The 27,339-nt window shown below is 37.6% G+C and overlaps 1 protein-coding gene across 47 annotated transcripts in view; it reads left to right on the top strand.

Annotated features, from left to right (window-relative positions):
- Nucleotides 1-27,339, top strand: part of SLMAP (sarcolemma associated protein) — a 156,536-nt gene that overhangs the window by 69,951 nt on the left and 59,246 nt on the right. For all 47 annotated transcript variants that reach the window (XM_042236040.2, XM_060402332.1, XM_004018364.6 and 44 more), the window contains 3 exons: nt 12,967-13,039; nt 19,866-19,902; nt 21,510-21,572. In XM_042236040.2, the coding sequence (XP_042091974.1) occupies nt 12,967-13,039; nt 19,866-19,902; nt 21,510-21,572 (173 nt within the window). The remainder of the gene's footprint in view (nt 1-12,966; nt 13,040-19,865; nt 19,903-21,509; nt 21,573-27,339) is intronic.

Genomic DNA, 27,339 nt, shown 5'->3' with positions numbered 1-27,339 from the left:
ATATATATATATACTAATCATTAATGTGAATCTTTCTGGAGTATGATTGGAGAGAAGGAGTAAAGGAGCCGAGAGCCAATTAAAAAGGACAAGGCTAGCAGTAGAACCCCTCCAGAACGTGACATATTGTGCATTTGTATAAAATAATTATGTGTAAAAGGAAATTTTTAAAAGGTACATACAATATATATAAATGTTTTTATATTTGTGTGTATGCATAAATCAGTATTTTTGTTAAAAATGCTGAGTGTGGTGTGACTGAATGTATTAGTTCATGTTATTGTTTCTTCTGTTCCAGTCTCTCCAAAACAAGCTGATTTTGATGTTTCACTTTCTGCATAGTGTGGCTTCACCGAAAAGATCCATTGGTCAGCACTTTAGTAATACTCTGCCCTGTAGATATAAGATGTTATTGCCAACAAATAGGATGACTTTGTAATAGACTGGGCGGGGGGGAGAGGGGGGTGGGCGGTGGGGCAGGGAGAGAGGGAGAGAAGGGAGAAAGAGAAAAAGCCAACCTGTCAGATCCTTCTGGAATGGGAGCCTTAACAACTTGCCTGCTGGCCACTTCTCTGTTCATAAGGCCACAAGCTGCCCAGATGGCATGAGTTTTCTAGGTCGTACATTATAGTAACCCTCTGTTGCAGATCTTGGGACCATTTAGTTCTATAAAATTCACATATATTACTAACTCCAGTTATCTCTTCAGTCCAGGTCCCATTTGACCCACTTCTGTTCCTGAGTTAAGCCCCTGGGAGCAAAGGGTCTATTATGAGTAAGGTCAATGGTATCTTCCTTTTGTTTTCTGCTGCAGTTGCTCTGAATTACTTTTACTCCCCACAGTATATCTTGCCTTTTCTGGCTTTCAAATCCTTGCACATGATTTTTTCCTTCCCCCATAAACCTCTGTAGGCTGGACAAGGTGCCCTTTCATGTCTCTATTGCACACTGTGCTCATCCCTTCCAAATGTTTGATTCCTTCACTGACCTGTAAGCTGTGCAAGAACAAGCAGTATGGCTGTCTTTATGGCAGAATCTTGTCTGCTTAAACTGGCACATAATGGTTGAGTAAATTTTTTAAATGTGTCATAAATCTTTATCTGCCATTTTACAAGAGTTCCCTCTACCACCTTATCTCAGCTGAGATTTTATTAGCCTTCCTTCTAATCTGGAGGCTTATATGACAATGGGGTATTGGCAACCTTCTTGTTACTCACTGCCCTTTTTATTCTGTTATGACTCAGTTACTTCTGCTTAACCTGTCTAAGCTTTAATTTCCTCATCTTATAAAGTGGGATTCATGATACTGTTAACCATCTGAAGGCTTGGGGTATGATATTCAGTGTTTACATTGTGGCACAGCAATCACTGTGAACACTGAAAGAGTGAACATGAAGTGCTTAACTCAGGATCAGGTGCTTTAATTATTACTGAAACCCTTGCCAATTATTTGTACGTCCTTTTTTCTTTTTCTTTTTTTTTTTTTTTTGCCATCTAGTTTGCTTCTCTTTCTCAGTAGCTTCTGCTCAGGCTTCTTTACCCATCTGTCCTTTGCAACCCACCAGTGGCATTTCAGAGGTATACTCACCAGCTTCTAGACTACTCCTTGATTTGGGGCTGTGCTGTCTTGCTTGTTTCTAGCTCTTGGAAACTTTCACCGTAAGCCTTATATACTTCCACTTTACAGCTTCTAGGGAAAACACAAAGCTGAGTCAACAAAGAATGTGCCAGATTGACTGAGAGAATCTTTCTGATGTCATGGCAGTCTTATTTTGTTCATTTAAAAAATGTCTTCTCAACCCAGGGTATGCACCAGAATTACCTGCTGAGCTTGGTAAAGCTATAGACATGTGGATCCCACCCTTCAGCCCTAAGAAGGAGACTTGTTAGGTGTGGGGCCTCAACGTACCTATTCTGAAAAGCTTTGGGTTGTTCTTTTGGGCAGCTAGGTTTAAGAACTCTGCTCCATTAAGTTTCTGGCAACTATTTTATGGGCTTTCCTTTATCCTCAAGTCCTAAGACTTCCTACTTATGTTGTCTGCTGTGACTCTATACATACTGGTTCTGTCCATGTATTTCCAGCTTCTTGCTTGGTTGTTTCCTCTTAAATGTCCTCCTTTCACCTTATAATTGCTCCATACAAAGCTTAATTTCTGCCTTCAAACCAGAGCATTATACTAACTTCCCAGTTTCACTTTTTGCTCTTTCATTTTGTAAACAGAATATTGGTATCTTTCCTGAATCCTGTCTCTTCTTTACCTTCTGCACTTGTCATCTAGACATTTGCCTCCTTTCCCTGCTTCTACTTGTTTTTCCAGATCCCAACCTAGAGTGTTATAGTAGCTGTCCACTTCTGGCCACCATATTCTCCCAGTCCACTGCCTCCAGAATATTCTTTTGTTACAGCTCTGTTGGTGTCATTATCCTGCTTTTAGAAGTCTTAAGTGGCTGTGTCATGCTGTAGAAGAAAGTCTGAAATGCTTAACTGTACACTTGAGGCCCTCAAAAATGTGGACTCAACTCAATCTTTTGATTTTTTCCATTACTTCCCTTAATATATGTTAAACAGTGTTACTTAGAGGTAAGAGGAAGAAAAAATTCTTTTGAATCCTAGTGCTGCCATTTGCCATAGATGAGATCTCAAGCAGGTTACCTTGGCTTCTTTAAGTTGCCTCAGCTGTAAAATGGAACATAAAAATAACTGTTTATCTGGTTTATCATAAATAGTTAGCATGTATAGTGTGCTTAGCATGGGACTGGCCCCAAAGATTCTTGAAATATATTCTTTACCTTTCTTCTCCAGGTGCCTGCCTTAGTTGTTCAGTTCTCACATCCTTCTTGTTTTCTTTTTCTTTGCTCATGCCACTCTTTCTGCCTTTCCTTTTATTTCCAGCTTTTGAAATTCTGTTTTTTTCTTTACCCTCTTCATAAATCCTTCTCTGCCCTTGTCCATTTCAGATTCCTTCAGTGCCTTGTAGCATTTATGAATTTTTTCCCCTTTGTTGTTAGATATTTCTAGTTTTCTCTACAAACTATTATAAATTGAAATCTGCTCAAGGGCAAGGAAGTTGGTCATAGTCCTCTTGGATTTTTCCCCATCATTCCCAGAGTACTCATTTGTAGCTAGCAGGTTTTCAGTGAGTATTGAGTGAACAGATAAAGCCAAAGAACAAACCAAGTCAAAAAATAAACAAGCAATATCACTCCCAAGTATGCTTGAGAAATAAAGTAGCAAATTAATCCACATGTGTATAAGAAGGATTCCTCCCAGCAAATAAATAGATCGAATAAGATTCCCGGGAGAGAGCTGACTCTGAGTCCAGGGCAGTATGGGAAGTTAACAAGGTGGTGCCAGTCAGGCTGTCTCACCCCATGCTCTCACTCCCTCTCACCCCATGTTCTGTAAACAATGACTGCATGGCTGTGTAACAGCTGAGATTGCCTATAGCACTGCACATGTGCCTCGTGAGGTACCCACTTGGTCATGGGCTACTTTGTGTGGTATGCCTGTGTGAGCTTCACCATGAAAACGCTGGCTGCCCCTGCACTGGGGCTTCATTGGAGTGATATCACAGTTATGTTATATGAGGTTATGTTACGGCTACATTATGGCTACATTATGATTATGTTGCGGCTGCTGCTGTGGCTGCTGCATCAGCCAGGAGAAAGGCTGTTTTATGGCCGCAGTGCCAGCCAGGAGAGAAGAAATGTGTCGCAGTTCCTGTGGCTCTTCGCGCCTTCTTCCAGCCTCTCAGCTCCAGAGCTAAGAGGCTGAACCCTGGGTTCAGCGAACAGTGTGAACAGCAAGACAGTTGGCATCAAGATTTGGCCACCTCTGGACTTATTTCTCATTCTGAAAATTAGGTAGATAAAGAGAGAGAAGAAAGCATTTGTGCTACCTTTACTATAGGAATTATACCTGAGATAAATAAATAGTTAAAGAGAATTTTCCTTTTTTTTGTTAATCATTAAACTCCAGCTGATAGATGAAGAGAGGTTGATAGAATATCAATTCAAAAAAAAGTTTAAGACAGTCTCTTCTGCAAAGGTTGTTTGGAAAGCTGGACAGCCACATGTAAATCAATGAAGTTAGAACACACCCTCACACCATACACAAAAATAAACTCCAAATGGCTTGAAGGCTTAAATATAAGAGGTCACCATAAAACTCCTAGAAAAGAAAATGGACAAAACATTCTCTGACATAAATTGTACCAGTGTTTTTTTAGGTCAGTCTCCCAAGGCAATAGCAAAAGCAAAAATAAAAGCAAAATAAACAGATGAAATCTAATCAAACTTACAAGTTTTTGCACAGCAAAGAAAACCATAAACAAAAGGAAAGGCAGCCTATTACTGGGAGAAAATATTTACAAGTGATTCTACCGACAAGGGCTTAATTTCCAAAATATACAAACAGTTCATACAACTTAATTATAAAAAAGCAAACAACTCTTACAGTGGTCAGAATGGTCATCATTATAAAGTTTATAAATAACAAATGCTAGAGAGGGTATGGAGAAAAGGGAACTTTGCTACACTGTTGATCGGAATATAAATCTGTGCAGCTAGTATGGAAAACAGTATGAAAGTTCCTTTAAAAAATCAGTTGTCATATGGAGGTAGCAATCTCACTCCAATTTATATCTAGGTAAAAGTTATAATTTGAAAAGATCTATGCATACCAGTGTTCATAGCAACACTATTTGCAGTAGCCACGGCTTGGAAGCTGTAAATGATCATCTACAGATGAATAAAGAAGATGTGGCATATATACGCAGTGGAATACTGCTCAGTCATAAAAAGGAAGTAAATCCTGCCATCTGCAGTAACATGGATTGACTAGAGCTTATCATATGAGGTGAAGTGAGAGAAAGACAAATATCACATGGTATCACTTGTACGTGGACTCTAAACTATCACACCGCTACAATATTGTAGAGTAATAAAGCCTCCAATTAAAATAAATAAATTTATATTAAATAAAATATGACACAAATGAATTAATGAAACAGAAACAGACTCAGAAAAACGTTGGTTACCAAAAGGGAAAAGGGATGTTGCAGGGATAAATTAGGAGTTTGGGATTAGCAGATACAGATTACTGTGTATGAAATAGACAACAGGGTCATATTGTATTGCAGTACTATATTTGACATCCTATAATAAACTATAATAGAAAAGAATATGAAAAAGAATATGTATATAATTGCATAGCTGAATCACTTTGCTATACACCAGAAACTAAGACAACATTGTAACTCAACTATACTCAACTTTTAAAATAAAAAAATATTTTAAAAAAAATCTGATGAGTACTTGTCTAGCTCTGTCTCTTTTTTAAACTTTAAAAAAAGTCTTGGAATGGAAGCTTTATGTAGCAAAAAGTACCAGAATAAACATTTGGTAATTTTCATCTTAGGTTGCAGTCACATAGCAATTAAATGAATAATTTCCCAACCTGGGAACACTGCTCATTTGGATTTTTTTTTTCAATGTTTTTTGAACTTTTGCTTCCTATTACTGCTGATCATTTCAAGAAATCCTTCAAACCACTCCAGTGGAGTATAGTATTGACCTTCCTACTCAATGCAGAAAGGGAGATAGAACCAGACTCCAGTATACCCCTGGAGTTTCTGCCTTCCAATCAAGTATTATAAAGAGTCTTTAAACTTATCAAAGTCAACATTGGTCCTTTAAGTAGTGTATGTGTCAAGAGGTAATAAAGGGAGTTGACTGTATATCATAAAGTAAATATAGTAACTCAAAAGCAAAATAAATCATCTGTATAAGTTAAAAGAGAAAGAACTCATGTAATGGTAGGTTGTATAGTCTTAGTTCTAATTTGTAATAAAATATTGTAATTACAGCAGGCAATTGTGGATTTTTCTCTTGCATGCACCTTGTTTTCCTTACCACATCTGTTTTGCAGGTTTTAGCATCTCTGAAATTTTGTCTTTAGCTTACAATACATGTGTACATTTAGCATGGCAGTGTTCCTGCAGCCACATTGCACTACCCAAAAAACTTTAAAATTGTGTCTTATCATTAATTTTGTCTTTGATTCATGGCAATATGACAGTAATAGTGTTTCTGGATGAATTTTGAGAGGACAGTTTGTTTTAAAGTGCTTCATAGAAGGCTTTACAGCAGCATTTTCCAAAGTAGTTTCTTTATATGGACACAAAGTCTGTTAAGCTCTGAGAAAGACTGTGGTTTAAAAAGATAAAAACTCTTTCAGTGTCTCTTAACCAAGTATTTTCCAAACTTTTCTGACCTCCAAATCCTTTTCTGCATACCTGCTAGCACTCTATTTTAGGATATGATACTATCAGTTCAGTTCAGTGTAGTCACTCAGTCGTGTCTGAGTCAGCGACCCATGAACTGCAGTACACCAGGCTTCCCTGTCCATCACCAATTCCCAGAGATTACTCAGACTCATGATCATTGAGTTGGTGATCCCATCCAAACATCTCATTGTGTCATCCCCTTCTCCTCCTGCTTTCAGTCATTCCCAGCAACAGGGTCTTTTCAGACGAGTCAGTTCTTTGCATCAGGTGGCCAAAGTGTTGGAGTTTCAGCTTCAGCATCAGTCCTTCCAATGAATATTCAGCACTGATTTCCTTTAGGATGGACTGGTTCAATCTCCTGGCTATCCAAGGGACTCTCGAGAGTCTTCTCCAACACTACAGTTCAAAAGCATCAGTTCTTCGGGGCTCAGCTTTCTTTATAGTCCAACTCTCACATCCATACATGACTACTGGAAAAGCCAAAACTTTGACTAGATGGATCTTGTTGGCAAAGTAATGTCTCTGCTTTTTAATATGCTGTCTAGGTTGGTCATAGATTTTCTTCCAAGGAGCAAGCATCTTAATTTCATGGCTGCAGTCACCATCCACAGTGATTTTGGAGCCCCCCCAAAATAAAGTCTGTCACTGTTTGCATTGTTTCCCCATCTATTTGCCATGAAGTGATGGGACCAGATGCCATGATCTTAGTTTTCTGAATGTTGAGCTTTAAGCCAACTTTTTCACTCTCCTCTTTCACTTTCATCAAGAGGCTCTTTAGTTCTTCTTCACTTTCTGCCATAAGGGTGGTGTCATCTGCATATCTGAGGTTATGGATATTTCTCCCCGCAGTCTTGATTCCAGCTTGTGCTTCATCCAGCCCAGCGTTTCTCATGATGTACTCTGCATATAAGTTAAATAAGCAGGGTGACAATATACAGCCTTGACATACTCCTTTTCCGATTTGGAACTAGTCTGTTGTTCCATGGCCAGTTCTAACTGTTGCTTCTTGACCTGCATACAGATTTCTCAAGTGGTCTGGTATGCCCATCTCTTGAAGAATTTTCCACAGTTTGTTGTGATCAACAGAGTCAAAGGCTTTGGCATAGTCAATAAAGCAAAAGTACATGTTTTTCTGGAACTCTCTTGCTTTTTCGATGATCCCACAGATGTTGGCAGTTTGATCTCTGGTTCCTCTGCCTTTTTGAAAACCAGCTTGAACATCTGGAAGTTCACAGTTCACATACTGTTGAAGCCTGGCCTGGAGAATTTTGAGCATTACTTTACTAGTGTGTGAGATGAGTGCAATTGTGCAGGAGTTTGAGCATTCTTTGACATTGCCTTTCTTTGGGACTGGAATGAAAACTGACCTTTTCCAGTCCAGTTGAGTTTTCCAAATTTGCTGGCATATTGAGGGCAACACTTTCATAGCATCATCTTTTAGGATATGAAATAGCTCCACTGGAATTCCATCACCTCCACTAGTTTTGTTCATAGTGCTTGCTTGACTTTGCATTCCAGGATGTCTGGCTCTAGGTGAGTAACCACATCATCATGATTATCTGGGTCATGAAGATCTTTTTTGTATAGTTCTTCTGTGTATTCTTGCCACCTCTTCTTAATGTCTTCTGCTTCTGTTAGGTCCATACCATTTCTGTCCTTTATCAAGCCCATCTTTGCATGAAATGTTCCCTTGGTATCTCTAATTTTCTTGACGAGATCTCTAGTCTTTCCCATTCTGTTGTTTCCCCCTATTTCTTTGCGTTAATCACTGAGGAAGGCTTTCTTTATCTCTCCTTGCAATTCTTTGGAACTCTGCATTCAAATAGGTATTTCTTTCCTTTTCTCCTTTGCCTTTCACTTTTGGCAGCTATTTTAAAGCCTCATCAGACAACCATTTTGCCTTTTTGCATTTCTTTTTCTTGGGGATGGTCTTGATCACTGCCTCCTGTACAATGTCATGATCCTCTCTGTCCATAATTCTCAGGTACTCTGTCTGTCAGCTCTAATCCCTTGAATCTATTTGTCACTTCCACTGTATAATCGTAAAGGATTTGACTTAGGTCATACCTGAATGCTGTAGTGGTTTTCCCTGCTTTCTTCAGTTTAAGTCTTTGGCAATAAGAAATTCCTGGTCTGAGCCACAGTCAGCTCCTTGTCTTGTTTTTGCTGACTGTATCTTCCCCACCTTTGGCTGCAAAGAATATAATCAGTCTGATTTCGGTGTTGGCCATCTGGTGATGTCCATGTGTAGAGTCTTCTCTTGTGTTGTTTGAAGAGGGTGTTTGCTATGAGCAGTGCATTCTCTTGGCAGAACTCTATTAGCCTTTGCCCTGCTTCATTCTGTGCTCCAAGGCCAAATTTGCCTATTACTCCAGGGGTTTCTTGACTTCTACTTTTGCGTTCCAGTCCCCTATAATGAAAAGGACATCTATTTCAGGTGTTAGTTCTGAAAGGTCTTGTAGATCTTCATAGAACCGTTCAACTTCAGCTTCTTCAGCGTTTCTGGTCTGGGCATAGACTTGGATTACTGTGATACTGAATGGTTTGCCTTGGAAACGAACAGGGATCATTCTGTCGTTTTTGAGATTGCATCCAAGTACTGCATTTTGGACTCTTTTGTTGACTATGATGGCTACTCCATTTCTTCTAAGGGATTCTTGCCCACAGTAGTAGATATAATGGTCATCTGAGTTAAATTCACCCATTCCAGTCCATTTCAGGTTGCCAATTCCTAGAATGTCAACATTCACTCTTGCCATCTCCTGTTTGACCACTTCCAATTTGCCTTGTTTCATAGACCTAACATTCCAGGTTCCTATGCAGTATTGCTCTTTATAGTCTTGGACTTTTCTTCCATCACCAGTCACATCCACACATGGGTGTTGCTTTTGCTTTGGCTCCGTCTCTTCATTCTTTCTGGAGTTATTTCTCCACTGATCTCCAGTAGAATATTGGGCACCCTACCGACCTGGGGAGTTCATCTTTCAGTGTCCTGTCTTTTTGCCTTTTCATACTGTTCAGGGGGTTCTCAAGACAAGAATACTGAAGTGGTTTGCCATTGCTTTCTCTAGTGGACTGTGTTTTGTCAGACCTCTCCACCATGACCTGTCCATCTTGGGTAGCCCTGCCCAGTATGGCTCATAGTTTAATTTAATTAACAAGGCTGTGGTATATACACTCAGTAATACAAGTATTGGAACAAAACATTCTTGTCTGGTTGCTTTAAATACTTGCCTTTTTCAGATTGAAAAGATAACTAACATTTCTATACATTCTTTTATCTAGTTGACCTAAGAACCTTTCCAAAAACAGGATTGGCTAGAGTAAACTGTCAGCTTTGTCAGACATGACCTCTAACTGCTTTCAATAGTGCACCAACCTTGTACTGCCTGGATAGTATTAAACCTTGGTTCACCTTACAAATTTGTACATTGTTTCAGTTGCTGGGCTTCATTAGAATATGTTTGAGCAAAAGAAATCCTTAGGTAACTCTCTGCCCCTTTAAAAACAAAAAACACACTTACTGTCAATTTAAATACATTAGTAAATTGTCGGTATTTCTGGGTCTTCTTGTTTTGTGCTCTTCTGTTGTAGGCTGTTTATAATAAATCTCTGGGGGAGTCACCAAGCTGCGATAAATTCATTCATTCCCTGTCTTCTGCCAAGAAAAGGAGGCAATTAGGTGCTTTTTGCAAGTGGAGATGAGCACTGCTCCTCTTCTTCCCTGAGTATTGAAAGAGATACCTGAGTATTGAAGAAATGATACCTTTACTCCTGAGTATTGAAAACTATAAAATATTGAGTTGGCAAAAAAATTCATTTGGGTTTTTCTATACGATATTACAGAAAACCAGGATGAACTTTTTGGCCAACCCAGTATGAATGAGATACATTTTTTGGAAATATTCATTGAGCATTTATTAAATACTGTCTTTGTACCAGATAATTCTGCTAATTACCAGATTTTAAAAGTGAGAAGCAATATTTATTGCCGTCCCCAAAGAGGATTGTGTAAATAGTAGATATTCACAATGCAGTGTCTTTAGTCTTATAAGCAGAAATAGGAGGCTCTGGGTATAGCTAACTCAAATACTTTGGCCACCTAATGCGAAGAGCTGACTCATTTGAAAAGACCTTGATGCTGGGAAGGATTGAGGGCAGGAGGAGAAGGAGACGACAGAGGATGAGATGCTTGGATGGCATCACCAAGTCAATGGACATGGGTTTGGGTGGACTCCGGGAGTTGATGATGGACAGGGAGGCCTGGTGTGCTGCTGTTTATGGGGTCACAAAGAGTCAAACACGACTGAGTGACTGAACTGAACTGAACTGAGTGAAGGAGATAAAAAGTCTAATCCTGGATGATAAATATCCTTTGGTTATGCAGGCAAAGGGATAAAGCACATCATAGACAGAGGACAGCTTGTGTACAAGTCATGGAGTTGTGAAAAGTAAGAAATTTGGAGATGCAGATAGCTTGGTTTTGTACAGCTTACCTATGGTATCAATAGAAGGGACTTCCCTATAGCTCAGATGGTAAAGAATCTGCCTGTAATGCTGGAGAAAGAAAAGAAAGTGAAAGTGAAGTCACTCAGTCGTGCCCGACTCTTTGCAACCCCATGGATAGTAGCCTGTACCAAGTTCCTCCATCCATGGGATTTTCAAGGCAAGAGTACTGGAGTGGGTTGCCATTTCCTTCTCCAGGGAATCTTCCCAACCCAGGGATCGAACCCAGGTTTCTCACATTGTAGACAGACGCTTTACCATCTGAGCCACCAGGGAAGTCCGACACTGTGAACAAAGAAAATGAAGTCGCTCAGTGCAGTGCTGGAGACCTGGGTTCAGTCCCTGGGTCAGGAAGATCCCCTGGAGAAGGAAATAGCAATTCACTCCAGTGTTCTTGCCTGGAGAATTCCATGGACAGAGGAGGCTGGTGGGCTACAGTCCATGGGGTCACAGAGAGTCAGACACGACTAAGTGAAACACATACGCACATGGTACTAATAGCAAAACAAAAGGGTGGGCCTGAAATGAAGGTCAGTAGTTTGCAGCGGTGATTACTATATGTTAGGCAGAGAGTTTAGAAGGATGCTCCATATCATAGATGATTCTTGAATCTGTGCTAGCTAGCACTTTACATATAATAAATTAGATATTAAAATTAGTATTGAGTAAGCCATGCTAAATTTCTGAAGCTTACTATGCATTTTCAGATAATAGCATAGTCACATTACTTTGTGTTAATAATGCCATCTTCACAATTCATGAACCTGATCACTTAACAGGTTGCCCTCATAATGCATTAGCTCTCTAAAGTTGGTTTTCCTGAGATGTAATTTACTTACAATACCAATTTTACACATGTAGTTCACTGAGTTTGACAAATGTATACAATCACATGTCTACCACTCCTCTAATCAATTCAGTTGCATTCAGTCACAGTCATGTCTGACTTTGCGACCCCATGGACGGCAGCACACCAGGCCTACTTGTCCATCACCAGCTCCCAGAGCTTGCTCAAACTCACGTCCATACAGTCGGTGATGCCATCCAACCATCTCATCCTCCGTTGTCCCCTTCTCCTGCCTTCAACCTTCGCAGCATTAGGGTCTTTTCTCAGGAGTCATTTCTTTGCATCAGTTGATCAAATCTAATCATGATGTAGTATATCTTCATCGCCCTCCATTAGCTTTAGTTTGTTTTTTTTTTAATATTTTTAAATATTTATTTGGCTGTGTGGGATCTTAGTTGCAGCATGTGGGATCTAGTTCCCTGACCAGGTATCAAATCCAAGCCCCCCTACATTAAGAACACAGAGTCTTAGCCACTGGACTACTAGAGAAGTCCCTCCATTAGCTTTTTTTTTAAAATCCTTCCATTATCATTTAATTAGAGTTTATTAAACTAAATTTAAAAAAAAACTCTTTGAACCCTGAAGAACATAGTATCTGAATAGAGAATTTGTTTTTAAATCAACTTTTAAACTATGGAAATAATTTTTTCTGTAAAATAAAGAGATTCTGTACAAGTACTGCTTTTAAGAGGTTTTATCTCTTGAAATCTTCAGAAGGAGGAAGGAAGAAGCAAAGCAACCGTCTACTGAGTGACTGGTGTAATGTTACATAAAGATGTTTGGAGGTGGAAGAAGAACAACCACCAAGAAAACAAAACCATAATTTTAAATACTAAGCTGGTAACTTCAGACTGGAGTTCTCACTAACAGCTCTGATACTAAATATCAGAGAGTTGTAGAAGTCCAAGCTGTTATTATACAGATTTTTAGAGTTGTGAGGTATGGATAGGAGTTATAGGTTGGGCACAGGAGATTTAGGAGTAAAGACTGGCTAAAATTTAAACTAGGGGAATAGTTGTACTTAGGTTTTGATACTGGCATATAGGGGAGAAAGTACAACCCCCCCACACACACTCATTTATATATTTCCATATACTCAAATGACTTTATTGATTATTGCTATTGCATTGGAGGTTTTTGTTGTGATTCAATATGGATAGGAAAGAGTTTCTCCAAGGGAATGAATATTGCTGTTAAACCAACAAAATTATTTTCTTTCCCAAAAGTTATTATATTTAAGAATAAAATACATGTTTAAATATGAGAGGTACAGAGGGTTATGTTTAACTGATTATTTTATCCATGTTATTTGTTTGTTTTAACCAGTTACCCATGGGTGTATTGTTTCCACAATAAAACTTTTTCTACCCGATGGTATGGAAGCCCGGCTCCGCTCAGAGTGAGTATAATTTCATGCTATGAAGTTTCTGTATTAATTACATTGGTTAATAATATTCCAGATGATATTTTACAGTTAACACCTCAGAATTATTCTAATAATGTTAGGAAATTGATGTAGTGCTTTTGGAATATAATATACTTATGTTTAATATAATTCAATCACATTAGTTATAATTCTAGTAAATAATATATAAGAAAGCACAGTTATTTTGTTTCCAAAATTAACTTTGCAATGTATATTTTGATGAAAAATTAGTTTTTTAGACTATTTGGAGTATACCAGTTATTAATGAATAATAATTGTATTCCTTTTAATCTGCATGTCATATGACTTCTTAAAGTATGGTTGCCTGTGAAGTTAATGCCAGTATCATAATCTTACAGGACTTTGGGGATGTTGACACAGTAGTCTATATTGGTGGGAGTTTTTGGAGGGATTTTCCAATTTTGTAGTTTATTTTTTTTTCTTTTCCTTTTTTTAAATGAAGCAGTGGAAAGGTCACTTAGAGGAAGACAAACTTGAGAGGGGAATTTTGCTCATAAAATACAGACGTTAAAAGATAAACATATATACATTTTGATCTTGTACTTTTCACAGATTATTATTAAGTGTTAGAGGGACTTAAATAGTCTTTAGACTTAAGCATTTTTTAATTTTGAGGGGAAAATTTTGAATATGCTACAGGCTTATTTCTATCCCCAACAAAGTATCTTCTGTCCTACAAAAGCAGAAATGAATATCTAGGAGTGGGAGGTTGAGAGCAACAGTGATGAGAAGGTACAGTAGAGTGTTGAGTTAGGAGAGAGAGGAGAAGGAAGGTAGCAAAGAGAAGTCCTCCTGTTACTGTGATAGTGCTTTCATTAGGATTCTTGTATATTATGCTTCAGTTAGAGACTACTATTTTTTTGTTTTTAACCTTTTAGGATATCTGAAGAAAACAAATTTTAAAACATTTTAAATTTAAAACATTAATCTGTTTCCTATTCTAAATTATAGTTTAATTATTATAATATAATTAACTTTGGGAACATTAATGTGACTTAGTTTTTAATATGACTTAGTCAAGAGTTAAGGTTTTAAAAATAAGAGTAACTGTTAATTGACTAATAATGAATGGCTTCTTAAAGACCTTGATGTTTGTATTTAACGAGATTTTTCTTTCGTGGATTCAGAAGCTTTGAGCAGCTTCTTAAAGGGTCATCTCTGTTCTCAGGTTCTATCCAGTAGGGCATGTGAATTTTTTCTAAGTCTGTACTAGTAAATTGTGTTTCTGTCCCTTTTGTTTCCCCACTGCTTTTCATCTTTGTTCCTGTTGCTTTCTCTTTGTTTGGGTTTTCTTATGTAGTTAAATGTTAGCATCATTTAATATTTTACTGCCAGTTTCATTGTACATAATCTAGCTGACTTTCTCAAGAAGGTGAATTTTTGAACAATTCTCTGGAGTTGCAGGAAGGTCAGAATGGTCTTTAAAAATAAATAGTCTGGTTCAAAGCCCAACTCCACCTATTCTGTGACTTGATCAGGCCTCCCTTTTCTCATTTGAAAAATGAAGTTATCGGCACCTATTGAACAGAAATTTTCTGAGGAGGATTGAGCAAGATTGTACCCTTAAACATTTGGTGTAATACCTGGTTCAGAATGAACACACAATGAATAGTGTTTCTGTTATTGTAATCTAGTATTTTTTTAGCAATCAAGATGCTTTTAAGTATGCCAGATTGTTTGGAGTTTAAGATACATTATGTAGATATCATATATTTTTTTCAGGTTTTTCAGTGGGTATACTATTTTCAAAAAGCTGATTCTTTCTTCTTCTTTGATTTTTATTATATTTCACAGATAATTTTCCAATAATAAAAATCAGAGAAATTGCCTATAATCCCACCACCTTGACACTAAATAATAGTTTTTCTCTTCTACATTCCTTGTTACATATCAACTGTTTGCATAATTCAAAGGGAAATACACCTAAGTCCACAATAGTTTTTGTCAAGTACAAAATATATCTTATGGAATGTTTTGCTAGATTTTTAGACTTATGTTTATTACAGAGATTTTCATGAGAACAGAAATTACTGTTCTTGGGTCACTAAGAAAACTGTATTTAAAAAAAAAACTTCCATTAATAACATTTGCATCTATTTGGACTTTATTAAGTTCATTTCCTTGTATGTGCATATCTACAGAGAAAAGGATACGTATCCAAAATAGCTATATCCGGGTGCTGGCATTGGGTTCAGTTCAGTTCAGTGGCTCAGTCATTTCCGACTCCTTGCAACCCCATGAACTGCAACACGCCAGGCCTCCCTGTCCATCACCAACTCCTGGAGCCTACCCACACTCATGTCAATTAAGTCAGTGATACCATCCAACCATCTCATCCTCTGTCATCCCCTTCTCCTCCTGCCCTGAATCTTTCCCAGCATCAGGGACTTTACCAATGAGTCAGCTCTTCGCATCAGGTGGCCAAAGTATTAGAGTTTCAGCTTCAACATCACTCTTTCCAATGAACACTCAGGACTGATCTCCTTTAGGATGGACTGGTTGGATCCCCTTGCACTCCAAGAGACTCTCAAGAGTCTTCTCCAACACCACAGTTGAAAAGCATCAATTCTTCAGTGCTCAGCTTTCTTTATAGTCCAAGTCTCACATCCATATATGACTACTGGAAAAACCATAGCCTTGACTAGATGGACCTTTGTTGGCAAAGTAATGTCTCTGCTCTTGAATATGCTGTCCAGGTTGGTCATAGCTTTTATCTAGGTTGGTCATAAGCATCTTTTAATTTCATGGCTGCAGCCACCATCTGCAGTGATTTTGGATCCCCCAAAAATAAAGTCAGCCACTCTTTCCACTGTTTCCCCATCTATTTGCCATGAAATGATGGGACTGGCTGCCATGATCTTCGTTTTCTGAATGTTGAGCTTTAAGGCAACTTTTTCACTCTCCTCTTTTACTTTCATCAAGAGGCTTTTTAGTTCCTTTTCACTTTCTGCCATAAGGGTGGTGTCATCTGCATATCTGAGGTTATTGATATTTCTCCCAGCAATCTTGATTCCAGCTTGTGCTTCATCCAGCCCACTGTTTCTCATGATGTACTCTGCTTATAAGTTAAATAAGCAGGGTGATAATATACAGCCTTGACGTACTCCTTTTCCTATTTGGGACCAGTCTGTTGTTCCATGTCCAGTTCTAACTGTTGCTTCCTGACCTGCATATAGGTTTCTCAAGAGGCAGGTCAGGTGGTCTGGTATTCCCATGTCTTTCAGGATTTTCCACAGTTTATTGTGATCCACACAGTCAAAGGCTTTGGCATAGTCAATAAAGCAAAAGTACATGTTTTTCTGGAACTCTCTTGCTTTTTCCATGATCCAGCGGATGTTGGCAATTTGATCTCTGGTTCCTCTGCCTTTGCTAAAGTCAGCTTGAACATCTGGAAGTTCACAGTTCACATATTGCTGAAGCCTGGCTTGGAGAATTTTGAGCATTACATTACTAGCATGTGAGATGAGTGCAGTTGTGAGGTAGTTTGAGCATTCTTTGCCTTTCTTTGGGATTGGAATGGAAACTGACCTTTTCCAGTCCTGTGGCCACTGCTGAGTTTTCCAAATTTGCTGGCATATTGAGTGCAGCACTTTCATAGCATCATGTTTTAGGATTTGAAATAGCTCAACTGGGATTCCATCACCTCCACTAGCTTTGTTCATAGTGATGTTTTCTAAGGCCCACTTGACTTCACATTCCAGGATGTCTGGCTCTAGGTGAGTGATCACACCATCATGATTATCTGGGTCACGAAGGTCTCTTTTGTATAGTTCTTCTGTGTATTCTTGCCACCTCTTCTTAATATCTTCTGCTTCTGTTAGGTCCAGACCATTTCTGTCCTTTATTGAGCCCATCTTTGCATGAAATGTTCCCTTGGTATCTCTAATTTTCTTGAAGAGATCCCTAGTCTTTCCCATTCTGTTGTTTTCCTCTACTTTGCACTGATCACTGAGGAAGGCTTCCTTATCTCTCCTTGTAATTCTTTGGAACTCGGCATTCAAATGGGTATATCTTTCCTTTTTCCTTGCTTTTCACTTTCTTCTTTTCACAGCTATTTGTAAGGCCTTCTCATTCGGCCATTTTTTTTCTTGGGGATGGTCTTGATCCCTGTCTCCTGTACAGTGTCGCAAACCTCTGTCCATAGTTCATCAAGCACTCTATCAGATCTACACCCTTAAAATCTATTTCTCACATCCACTGTATAATCGTAAAGGATTTGATTTAGGTCATACCTGAATGCTCTACTGGTTTTCCCTACTTCCTTCAATATAAATCTGAATTTGGCAATATGGAGTTCATGATCTGAGCCACAGTCCATTCCTGGTCTTATTTTTGCTGACTGTATGGAGTTTCTCCATCTTTGGCTGCAAAGAATATAATCAGTCTGATTTCGGTGTTGGCCATCTGGTGATGTCCATGTGTAGAGTCTTCTCTTGTGTTGTTTGAAGAGGGTGTTTGCTATGAGCAGTGCATTCTCTTGGCAGAACTCTATTAGCCTTTGCCCTGCTTCATTCTGTACTCCAAGGCCAAATTTGCCTGTTACTCCACGGTTTTCTTAACTTCCTACTTTTGCGTTCCAGTCCCCTATAATGATAAGGACATCTTTTTCGGGTGTTAGTTCTAAAAGGTCTTGTAGATCTTCATAGAACTGTTCAACTTCAGCTTCTTCAGCGTTTCTGGTTGGGGCATAGACTTGGATTACCGTGATATTGAATGATTTGCTTTGGAAACAAACAGAGGTCGTTTTTGAGTCGTTTTAGAGATTGCATCCAAGTACTGCATTTTGGACTCTTTTGTTGACTATGATGGCTACTCCATTTCTTCTAAGGGATTCTTGCCCACAGTAGTAGATATAATGGTCATCTGAGTTAAATTCACCCATTCTAGTCCATTTTAGTTTGCTAATTCCGAGAATGTCGACATTGACTCTTGCCATCTCCTGTTTGACCACTTCCAGTTTGCCTTGTTTCATGGACCTAACATTCCAGGTTCCTATGCACATTGCTCTTTACAGCATCGGACCTTGCTCCTATCATCAGTCACGTCCACAACTGGGTGTTGTTTTTCTTTGGTATTGGGTAATTTTTATTTATTTCCTCATGCTTTACTTTACATTTTTCTTATTCTATAGTCAATATTTATTGTATAAAATCAAGAAACTAAAATTTAAAACATCTGTTCCATTTTTATGGGGCAGAGAAGAAAAACTAAAATTGTATATACCTTTTTAAACCTTCAGTAGGCACCACATATGGTTTCTAGAGGTGCAGAGGTGAATTGTTCAGAGTGCCTGAGAACACAGATGTAAAATCAGAGAAGCAGAGCAGGGGATTAATATGGTCTTGGTGGGAGTCTGTACAGCATACTATGGGGGCTCAGAAGGGAGGTGGGTGATAATACTTAATATTCCATTTTATTCAGCATCTTAGTGTCCTGTGACTAATTGAATTGAGATTTTTCTTAGAGGTTTGTAGTTACTAGAGTGAAATCAGAATTGCCATTCCTATTTTTAAGTCCTGCAAGATCAGTTCATCAGGAACTTACCTGATGAACCAGCTGAATCTAAAAACTTTACCTAATCAACCGTCAAGCTGAGTATGACTTGATTGGCCTCTTGGATATGGAGTGAGGAACAGCTGGTAGGGGGCATGAGTGGCAGCCTTGATTTGTGCTCTGTCTGCTCCCATCCCCCTCGCCCCCCCGACACACACCCACGTTACAGTATCTTACAGGGCATTTTAAGCAGGAACCCTGGCTTCCGTAGCTGCTCTTTTTTCATGTGAGTGGTAGTAGTGATCAAGTGCTACTATGCCTTATTATAAGGTGTTAAAACAAGGTACCTGTTTTAAGCTTTTTATTTATATTGGCACATTAAACGGGGGAGTCTGGTGGGCTGCTATCTATGGGGTCGCACAGAGTTGGACACAACTGATGCGACTTAGCAGCAGCAGCACATTAAAACACTCAACAGTAATCTTACGTGGTTAGTTTTATGATAATCTCCATTTTATGGATGAGGAAGCTGAGACCTGTAGTGGTTAGATAACTTGCTCAAGATTGTACACCTGGTTAAGTAGAGCCAAAATTTGAACCCAGTCAGTATGGCTTTTGAGCCCCATGCTTAACTTCTCCACTACACTGCCTCTTTTATACTTTACAAGGCCAAAAAGGGTGATTAGTACCAAGTGATAGTGTGTTAATGTTTAATTTCAAAGTGATATACTGAGTTTAGCCTCATAACTACATATAAACTTGTAAGTGTGTGAGGTAGCTGGGTAGAGAAGGATAGCACTTATGTTTTGATTGCTAAAGTTGTACTCCACTAGAACATATTTCCAGATTCTAACCTTCTTTACTGTAAAGCCTTGCTTTTTAAGACTTTCTGTGTAGGACTACTTACTTTTAAAAGAACTTAATTTACATGTTACAAAATTTTAAATGGATAGTTTAAGGAGTGCTTCTTTTCTGTTTAGTTCTTATAACCAAGGAATTCACCATATACCTCATTAATAGTAGATCCAGCAAGGGCATTTAATGTATTTTGGATTTTGAATTTGTGTTTAGAAATATATTAATGTGTAAAAGGTAGGTTTGTATATTTATTACCTTATTTTCCAAAAATTTCTGTATGTTTATGAAGGATTAGAAATAATTCACATTCTTTTAATAAAATGAAAGAAAGTGTAACAACTTTGGGGTTTAAAATATGCTCGTACCGTCATACTCTTTTCCTCTGTTGTCAGAAAGTTAGATAAAAATTCTAAATTTTACTTTTCAGTGTCATCCATGCTCCATTACCAAGTCCTGTTGACAAAGTAAGTTGCTAATGATTATTTTTTTCCAAACTGATTCAGCTATATTGCTTTTGAAAATGTTTTTGTTTGTTTTAAATATGCTTTACCTAGAAAGTTAATTCTCTTTTGTGACAAAATGTAAGAGTGCATTTGGCTGTATAGTTATCTAGTCTGATCTTCAGTAACTAGAGAAAGTACAGTGGATGTTTCTTAGGGAAAAAGCCTTTGTTATCTCAATTAGTGGCTGACTAAACTAGAGTTAGCCGTAGGGAAAAAATGTTAGTTACTACTTTTTATTATGCAATATGTTTCTGCCTAGAAATATTAGTTAAAGCTTTGTGTTTAGATAATTTACTCAAAATATACTTACACGTGGAAATAAAACAGAAGTACAGGCTTACATAAATTGTTCTTTTATTGTCCCTGAAGATCAATTTATTTGATTTGGACAGAAACTTTGCATTAATTAATAATTAGAAAAAATTTTTTCTTTTATTTAACAGTGTATTAAACTGTAGATATTCTTGCTAAATAGCAAAAAAAAAAAAAGTCATTTGTATCTTTTGTCATTAAAGTGGAGCTATTGGGAGAAATATTTTCCTTTTTTTTTTTTTCTTTCCATTTGGATAAAGAATGAAAGCCTACCTGAAACTGAAGTTATCTGTTAGATTCCTTTTTTAGAAGTAAGCATGGTTAATCATCAACTTCAGCAATACCAAGAATCATTTTAGAAGTAAATAGTGGCCCTGCTTATTCAGGACTAACTTTAAAAAAATAATAATATCACTTCTTGTCTTCTAGTTAGAATATTAATTTAAAAAATAGACTTTCTGAGCTTAATAAAGAATGATGTTGACATTACTAGTAAGTTAATATACAAGGCTAGGATAGTATTGAAAATGTTACAGCAACCTGTTAGTGCCTTTTTCTTTTTTTTAATAATGCTGTGGTTCTGTATTTCACACCCAGGAGAAAGCCTTTATAGAGGTTATTTCTTCCCATACTCTTGCATTCTAAGCATTTCTGCTGTGACTTGTAATGTTTGAACACCATTATTTCTCATCTTTTTCTTCTTAAAAACCTATGTATCATTAAAAGGAAAAAAAAAAAAGATAAACCATTTTTCATTGCTTCTGGCCATTGGACGAAGTATTGTATTTCTTGTCCTGCTTTCTCCCCCACACCCCCCACGTACAAATATCATTTTGAAGATGGCTTCTTCTAAATGAATTGTGACTTGTTAACATATTGAAGAACTATTTAACAGTGTATCTTAAAGGAAAAAATGTAGATCTGTTGATTTAATAAGTATTATTTCTGGGTAAAGAAAAAGCTATATTGCCTTTGTGCTGTAAGTTTGTGATTTGGTTTATCAAAGATTGTTTTCCTTGATAGCACTTGTCGTACCATCCTGGTTGTAAATCTCAAACTGATCACTATAATACAATACCATCTCTAGGTTTTAGACACGGAGCAGAAATATTTTGAAAACTAAAGGAAATCAATTTGAAAAATAATAACTTATTTTGCATGTTTCACTAAATAGGCATTTCAAGGACTTGGTTTGGCTTTAGTATCTTCTGCAAATATTTTGTGTGACTTTTGATGGTATGTCCTTTTGTTTCTAGGTTGCTGCTAACACTCCAAGTATGTACTCTCAGGAACTATTCCAGCTTTCTCAGTATCTTCAGGTAAAGTAAATCTTGAGATTTCTTTGTCTTTAAAAGCAGAGCTTAAACATGGGCTATAGAAATATTGGCTACATACAAATACAAAGGAAATACCTTTTCAAAGTAAAATAAGCAATTAAAAATAGTTTTTATTAAAAAAATAGGATTTAAAAAGTCAGAATTGTTAAGTCTGGCGAAGATAAGGTTCTATACAAGAGAAGTTTTTTTTCCATCAAATATGGAGAAGTTCCACAGTGTTTCTTTATCCAAAGGTGAGTTTTAAATAAAATTAAACCTGGAGAGATTTTGGATGCTATTTATAGCTATAATAGCAAATAATATGAACCATTAATATGTTAACTGGGTTTCCCTGGTGGCTAAGATAGTAAAGAATCCGCCTGCAGTGCAAGAGACCTGGGTTTGATCGCTGGGTTGAAAAGATCCCCTGGAGGAGGGCATGGCAACCCACTCTAGTATTCTTGTCTGGAGAATCCCCATGGACAGAGGAGCCTGACGGGCTGCAGTCCATGGGATTGCAAAGAGTTGGACCTTACTGAGCAACTCAGCGCACAAAATATTAACCATTAATAGCAAATATATAGCGCTTACTATATGCCAGACTCTAGTCAAGCACTTTACCTATATTAATTCACTTAATCTTTACAAAAATCCTATAAAATACATATTTTATGCCCATTTTTATAGATGGACTTACTGAAGGACAGGAAGTTTAAATAATTTGCACGATATCACATACCTAGTATGTTAGTGAGCTGGGACTTGAACAAAGACAAGTCAGACCTCAGAGTCTCTGCCCGTAAATACTGTTGTATGCTGCTCAGGCTGTAGAAAGATTTCTTGACGGGACAGATACTTACTGTAGAATGGGCTGCTGAAGAAGTTAATACTGTAGAGAAATCTCGAGAAAAAATATAAGTGATTATTATTTCCTTTTTTTCTTTCTTTCTGATTTTGGTAGATTTCAACTGGATTATGGTTCTATATCTATAGAACCATATGTATATATATAGATGTATGTCTATAGAGCATATCTATATATGCCCTTAATATCTGAAGAGCATATCATAGGGAGCATGATTAAGGAAAACTCCGGATCAGGAGTTTAGAGATTGAGGTTTGTATCTTGATGTAGACTAAATTAGTTCTGTGACCTTGGGTGATTCATTTTACATATGTATATCTTCAGTTGCCTTTTGTTTAAAATGATAAGACCAAACCAGTGACCCTGGATCCCTCCATTATTTTATAGATCAATCACTAAGAGCAGTCCTACTGCAGTTAAAAATGTACACATATGTGAAAACTGTCAGTGTATTAATCAGATCTTGTCTTCCCTTGGAGCATAATGTAGTGGTGAATTGAAAAGCGGTTTCACACACTTTCAGGTTAGAGAACATAGACTCTGTCCAGAATTCCCTGGATTTGATCTGTGGCTTTAACTTTGGACCTGTTGGGAAAGTTGTTTAACTCTTGTGTGCCTCACTTTCCTCATCTATGATATATGTATAGTAGCACTTACATCACAAAATTGTAAAGAATAAATGAATTAAAACAGGGAATTCCCTGGGAGTCCAGTGGTTAGAACTCAGTGCTTTCACTGCTAAGGGCCCGAGTTTGATCCCTAGTCGGGGAACTAAGATCCTCTAAGCCAAGTGGTGTGGCCAAAAGGAAAACAAACAAACAAACAAACATGTAAAGCACTTAGAACAATGTCTGACATGTAGAACATATGCTATAAATGTTGGTAGTTGTTTACCATTCAGTAAGAAGTCACATTAATTGACCTAGCTCTCTCTTATTTTTTTGAGGTAGAAGACATTTTTTTTTTCACTTTCTCACCTCTTTTGTTATTTTATTTTTATTTGGAGGATAATTGCTTTACAGTATTGTGTTGGTTTCTGCTGTACAACAACTTGAATCAGCCATATGTATATATAACACTCCTCTCTTGAGCTTCCCTCCCGACCCCAGCCACCCACCCACCCACTTAATTCCTGTCCTATCGGTTGTCACAGAGCACCAGACTGGGCCTTAGCAGCTTCCCACTAGCTCTCTGTTTTTACATGATAATGTATATATTTCAGTGCTGCTCTCTCAATTCACCCCACCCTCTCCTTCCCTCAGTGTCTACAAGTTTATTCTCTATGTCTTGAGGTAGGAGAAACTTTGAGATCAATCTGTTCTAACCTTCATTTTTCATATGAGGAATATGGGGCTTCTATGGGATTTCCCAGGGCTATGTACTGTAGTTACTAGTCATTGTCAACTGTGAATCTAATGCTCTCATTCTAGCTCTCATTTCTACCTTCTTATCAGTTCTTTGAATATTCATAGTGGCATAATCTTTCACTGTTCTTTTTCTAATTCTTTGAGAGAAAATTGTACTGGCTTGTCTTTTCTGTATACATCTCTTGAAATTGCTGAAGTTCTAATATAAGTTGAATAAGTTAAACCTTTTGAATAAAAACTGAAATGGATACATTTCATGTCTCAGAACTAATCAACCATTCCTGGAAGTGTTAGATATCTGTTAGGATGTGGTTCATGGAGTTATGAAACGCTAAATGGAATTGAGTGAAACAGGTTAAATTATACCATCTAGTGGAAGTAGTGGTTGTTTGCTGGGTTTTTGTTTTTGTTTTTAAGTAAAACTTTTTGTATCATTAGTGCAATTTCCTGGTTATTAGGAATGTTTTAGAAGCTTAAAATAAACTTGGCACCTAGTCACTTTTAAGTGTAAGCTGTATTTTAATGTGGATTCTGAGGTGGTATGACTTTTATTAGATTCCTTCATCTGTACTTTCAGAGATATTAAAAAGCAGTTCCTTTAACTCTGATTAGACCAGATTTTCCCTAATCGTTATTTATCAAGGATATGGAGAGCAATAAATGCATGCTTTAAACCTCAAGTGCTATGTTTGAAGTATACACTTCTCAGTTGACGTAGCTCCGAGGTCTTAGTAATTCTTCTTCTTTAGATAATGACAGGAATAGAAGAAAGTGAAATTTAAAGTTTTGCCAGAACCTCAACTGAATGCTGTGTGAGCATTTTCACCTTGACTTGCAGTAAAGGAGACCTTAACAGCTATCAAATGTTAACAAGTGACCTAGAGATAAGGCTTTGCTTGCCAGTGTCTTTCTCTGGAACAATATTCCTTTGGAGCTACCAAATAGTTATTTAACTCATTGACTCCCAATTACATGGAATTAACACTTGGCCTCGTACTTATGTTTGACATGTTCATCTGTGGCTAAGTGTTGTATGGTCACAGAGAGATTTAGAACACCTGAAAGTGGAGTAGACTGTGAGGATAAAATAGTCTGTCTTTTTAAGTATATATAACATATAAATTTTTTTAAAGGAAAAATGAAAAGATACTTCTTTTTTAGATGTCATACTCATGTGGCTAAGCCATTATGAAGTATTTTTGCTGTTCTCTCTCTATATATATGTGTCAGACACACACACACACTTAAAAAAAAGTATAAATTTATAGAATGCAGACTTATATCATTTGTTGGATTTTTCTATTCTAGGTTTTGTTCTTTTTTTTTTTAATCTGCCTCTTTTTTTTTTTTTTTTTAACGTATTTTGCTTTACAATACTGTATTGGTTTTGCCATATATCAGCATGAATCCGCCATGGGTGTACACGTGTTCCCAGTCCTGAACCCCCTTCCCCATACCATCTCTCTGGGTCATCCCAGTGCACCAGCCTCAAACATCCTGTATTCTGCATCGAACCTAGACTGGCAATTCGTTTCTTATCTGATATTATACATGTTTCAATGCCATTCTCCCAAATCATCCCAACCTCTCCCTCTCCCACAGAGTCCAGAAGGCTGTTCTATACATCTGTGTCTCTTTTGCTGTCTCGCATACAGGGTTATCGTTACCATCTTTCTAGATTCCATATATATGTGTTAGTATAGTGTATTGGTGTTTTTCTTTCTGGCTTACTTCAGTCTGTATAATCAGCTCCAGTTTCATCCACCTCATTAGAACTGATTCAAATATATTCTTTTTAATGGCTGAGTAATACTCCATTGTGTATATGTACCACAGCTTTCTTATCCGTTCATCTGCTGATGGACATCTAGGTTGTTTCCATGTCCTGGCTATTATAAATAGTGCTGTGATGAACATTGAGGTACACGTGTCTCTTTCAGTTCTGGTTTCCTCGGGGTGTATGCCCAGCAGTGGGATTGCTGGCTAATAAGGCAGTTCTATTTGCAGTTTTTTAAGGAATCTCCATACTGTTCTCCATAGTGGCTATACAATAGTGTAGGAGGGTTCCCTTTTCTCTACACCCTCTCCAGCATTTATTGCTTGTAGACTTTTGGATCGCAGCCATTCTGACTGGTGTGAAATGGTACTTCATTGTGATTTTGATTTGCATTTCTCTGATAATGAGTGATGTTGAGCATCTTTTCATGTGTTTATTAGCCATCTGTATGTCTTCTTTGGAGAGATGCCTATTTAGTTCTTTGACCCATTTTTTGATTGGGTCATTTATTTTTCTGGAATTGAGCTGCAGGAGTTGCTTGTGTTTTTTTGAGATTAGTTGTTTGTCAGTTGCTTCATTTGCTATTATTTTCTTCCATTCTGAAGGCTGTCTTTTCACCTTGCTTATAGTTTCCTTTGTTGTGCAGAAGCGTTTAATTTTAATTAGATCCCATTTGTTTATTTTTGCTTTTATTTCTAGTATTCTGGGGGGTGGGTCATAGAGGATCCTGCTGTGATTTATGTCTGAGAGTGTTTTGCCTATGTTCTCCTCCAAGAGTTCTATAGTTTCTGGTCTTACATTTAGATCTTTAATCCATTTTGAGTTTATTTTGGTGTATGGTGTTAGAAAGTATTCTAGTTTCATTCTTTTACATGTGGTTGACCAGTTTTCCCAGCACCTCTTGTTAAAGAGATTGTCTTTACTCCATTGTATATTCTTGCCTCCTTTGTCGAAAATAAGGTGTCCATAGGTGTGTGGATTTATCTCTGGGCTTTCTATTTTGTTCCATTGATCTTTATTTCTGTCTTTGTGCCCGTACCATACTGTCTTGATGACTGTGGCTTTGTAGTAGAGCCTGAAGTCAGGCAGGTTGATTCCTCCAGTTCCATTCTTCTTTCTCAAGATTGCTTTGGCTATTCAAGGTTTTTTGTATTTCCATACAGATTGTGAAATTATTTGTTTTAGCTCTGTGAAAAATACCACTGGTAGCTTGATAGGAATTGTATTGAATCTGTAGATTGCTTTGGGTGGTATACTCATTTTCACTATATTGATTCTTCTGATCCATGAACATGGTATCTTTCTCCATCTATTAGTGTCTTCTTTGATTTCTTTCACCAGTGTTTTATAGTTTTCTATATATAGGTCTTTAGTTTCTTTAGGTAGATATATTCCTAAGTATTTTATTCTTTTCGTTGCAATGGTGAATGGAATTGTTTCCTTAATTTCTTTTTCTGCTGCTGCTAAGTCACTTCAGTCGTGTCCGACTCTGTGCGACCCCATAGATGGCAGCCCACCAGGCTCCCCCGTCCCTGGGATCCTCCAGGCAAGAACACTGGAGTGGGTTGCCATTTCCTTCTCCAATGCATGAAAGTGAAAAGTGAAAGTGAAGTCACTCAGTCGTGTCTGACTCTTAGTGACTCCATGGATGGCAGCCTACCAGACTCCTCCGTCCGTGGGATTTTCCAGGCAAGAGTACTGGAGTGGGGTGCCATTGCCTTCTCCATTTCTTTTTCAACTTTCTCATTATTAATGTATAGG

This window comes from Ovis aries, chromosome 19 (genome assembly GCF_016772045.2).
Source record: "Ovis aries strain OAR_USU_Benz2616 breed Rambouillet chromosome 19, ARS-UI_Ramb_v3.0, whole genome shotgun sequence".
Lineage (NCBI taxonomy): Eukaryota > Metazoa > Chordata > Mammalia > Artiodactyla > Bovidae > Ovis > Ovis aries.
This window is presented reverse-complemented; position numbering and strand designations above follow the sequence as displayed.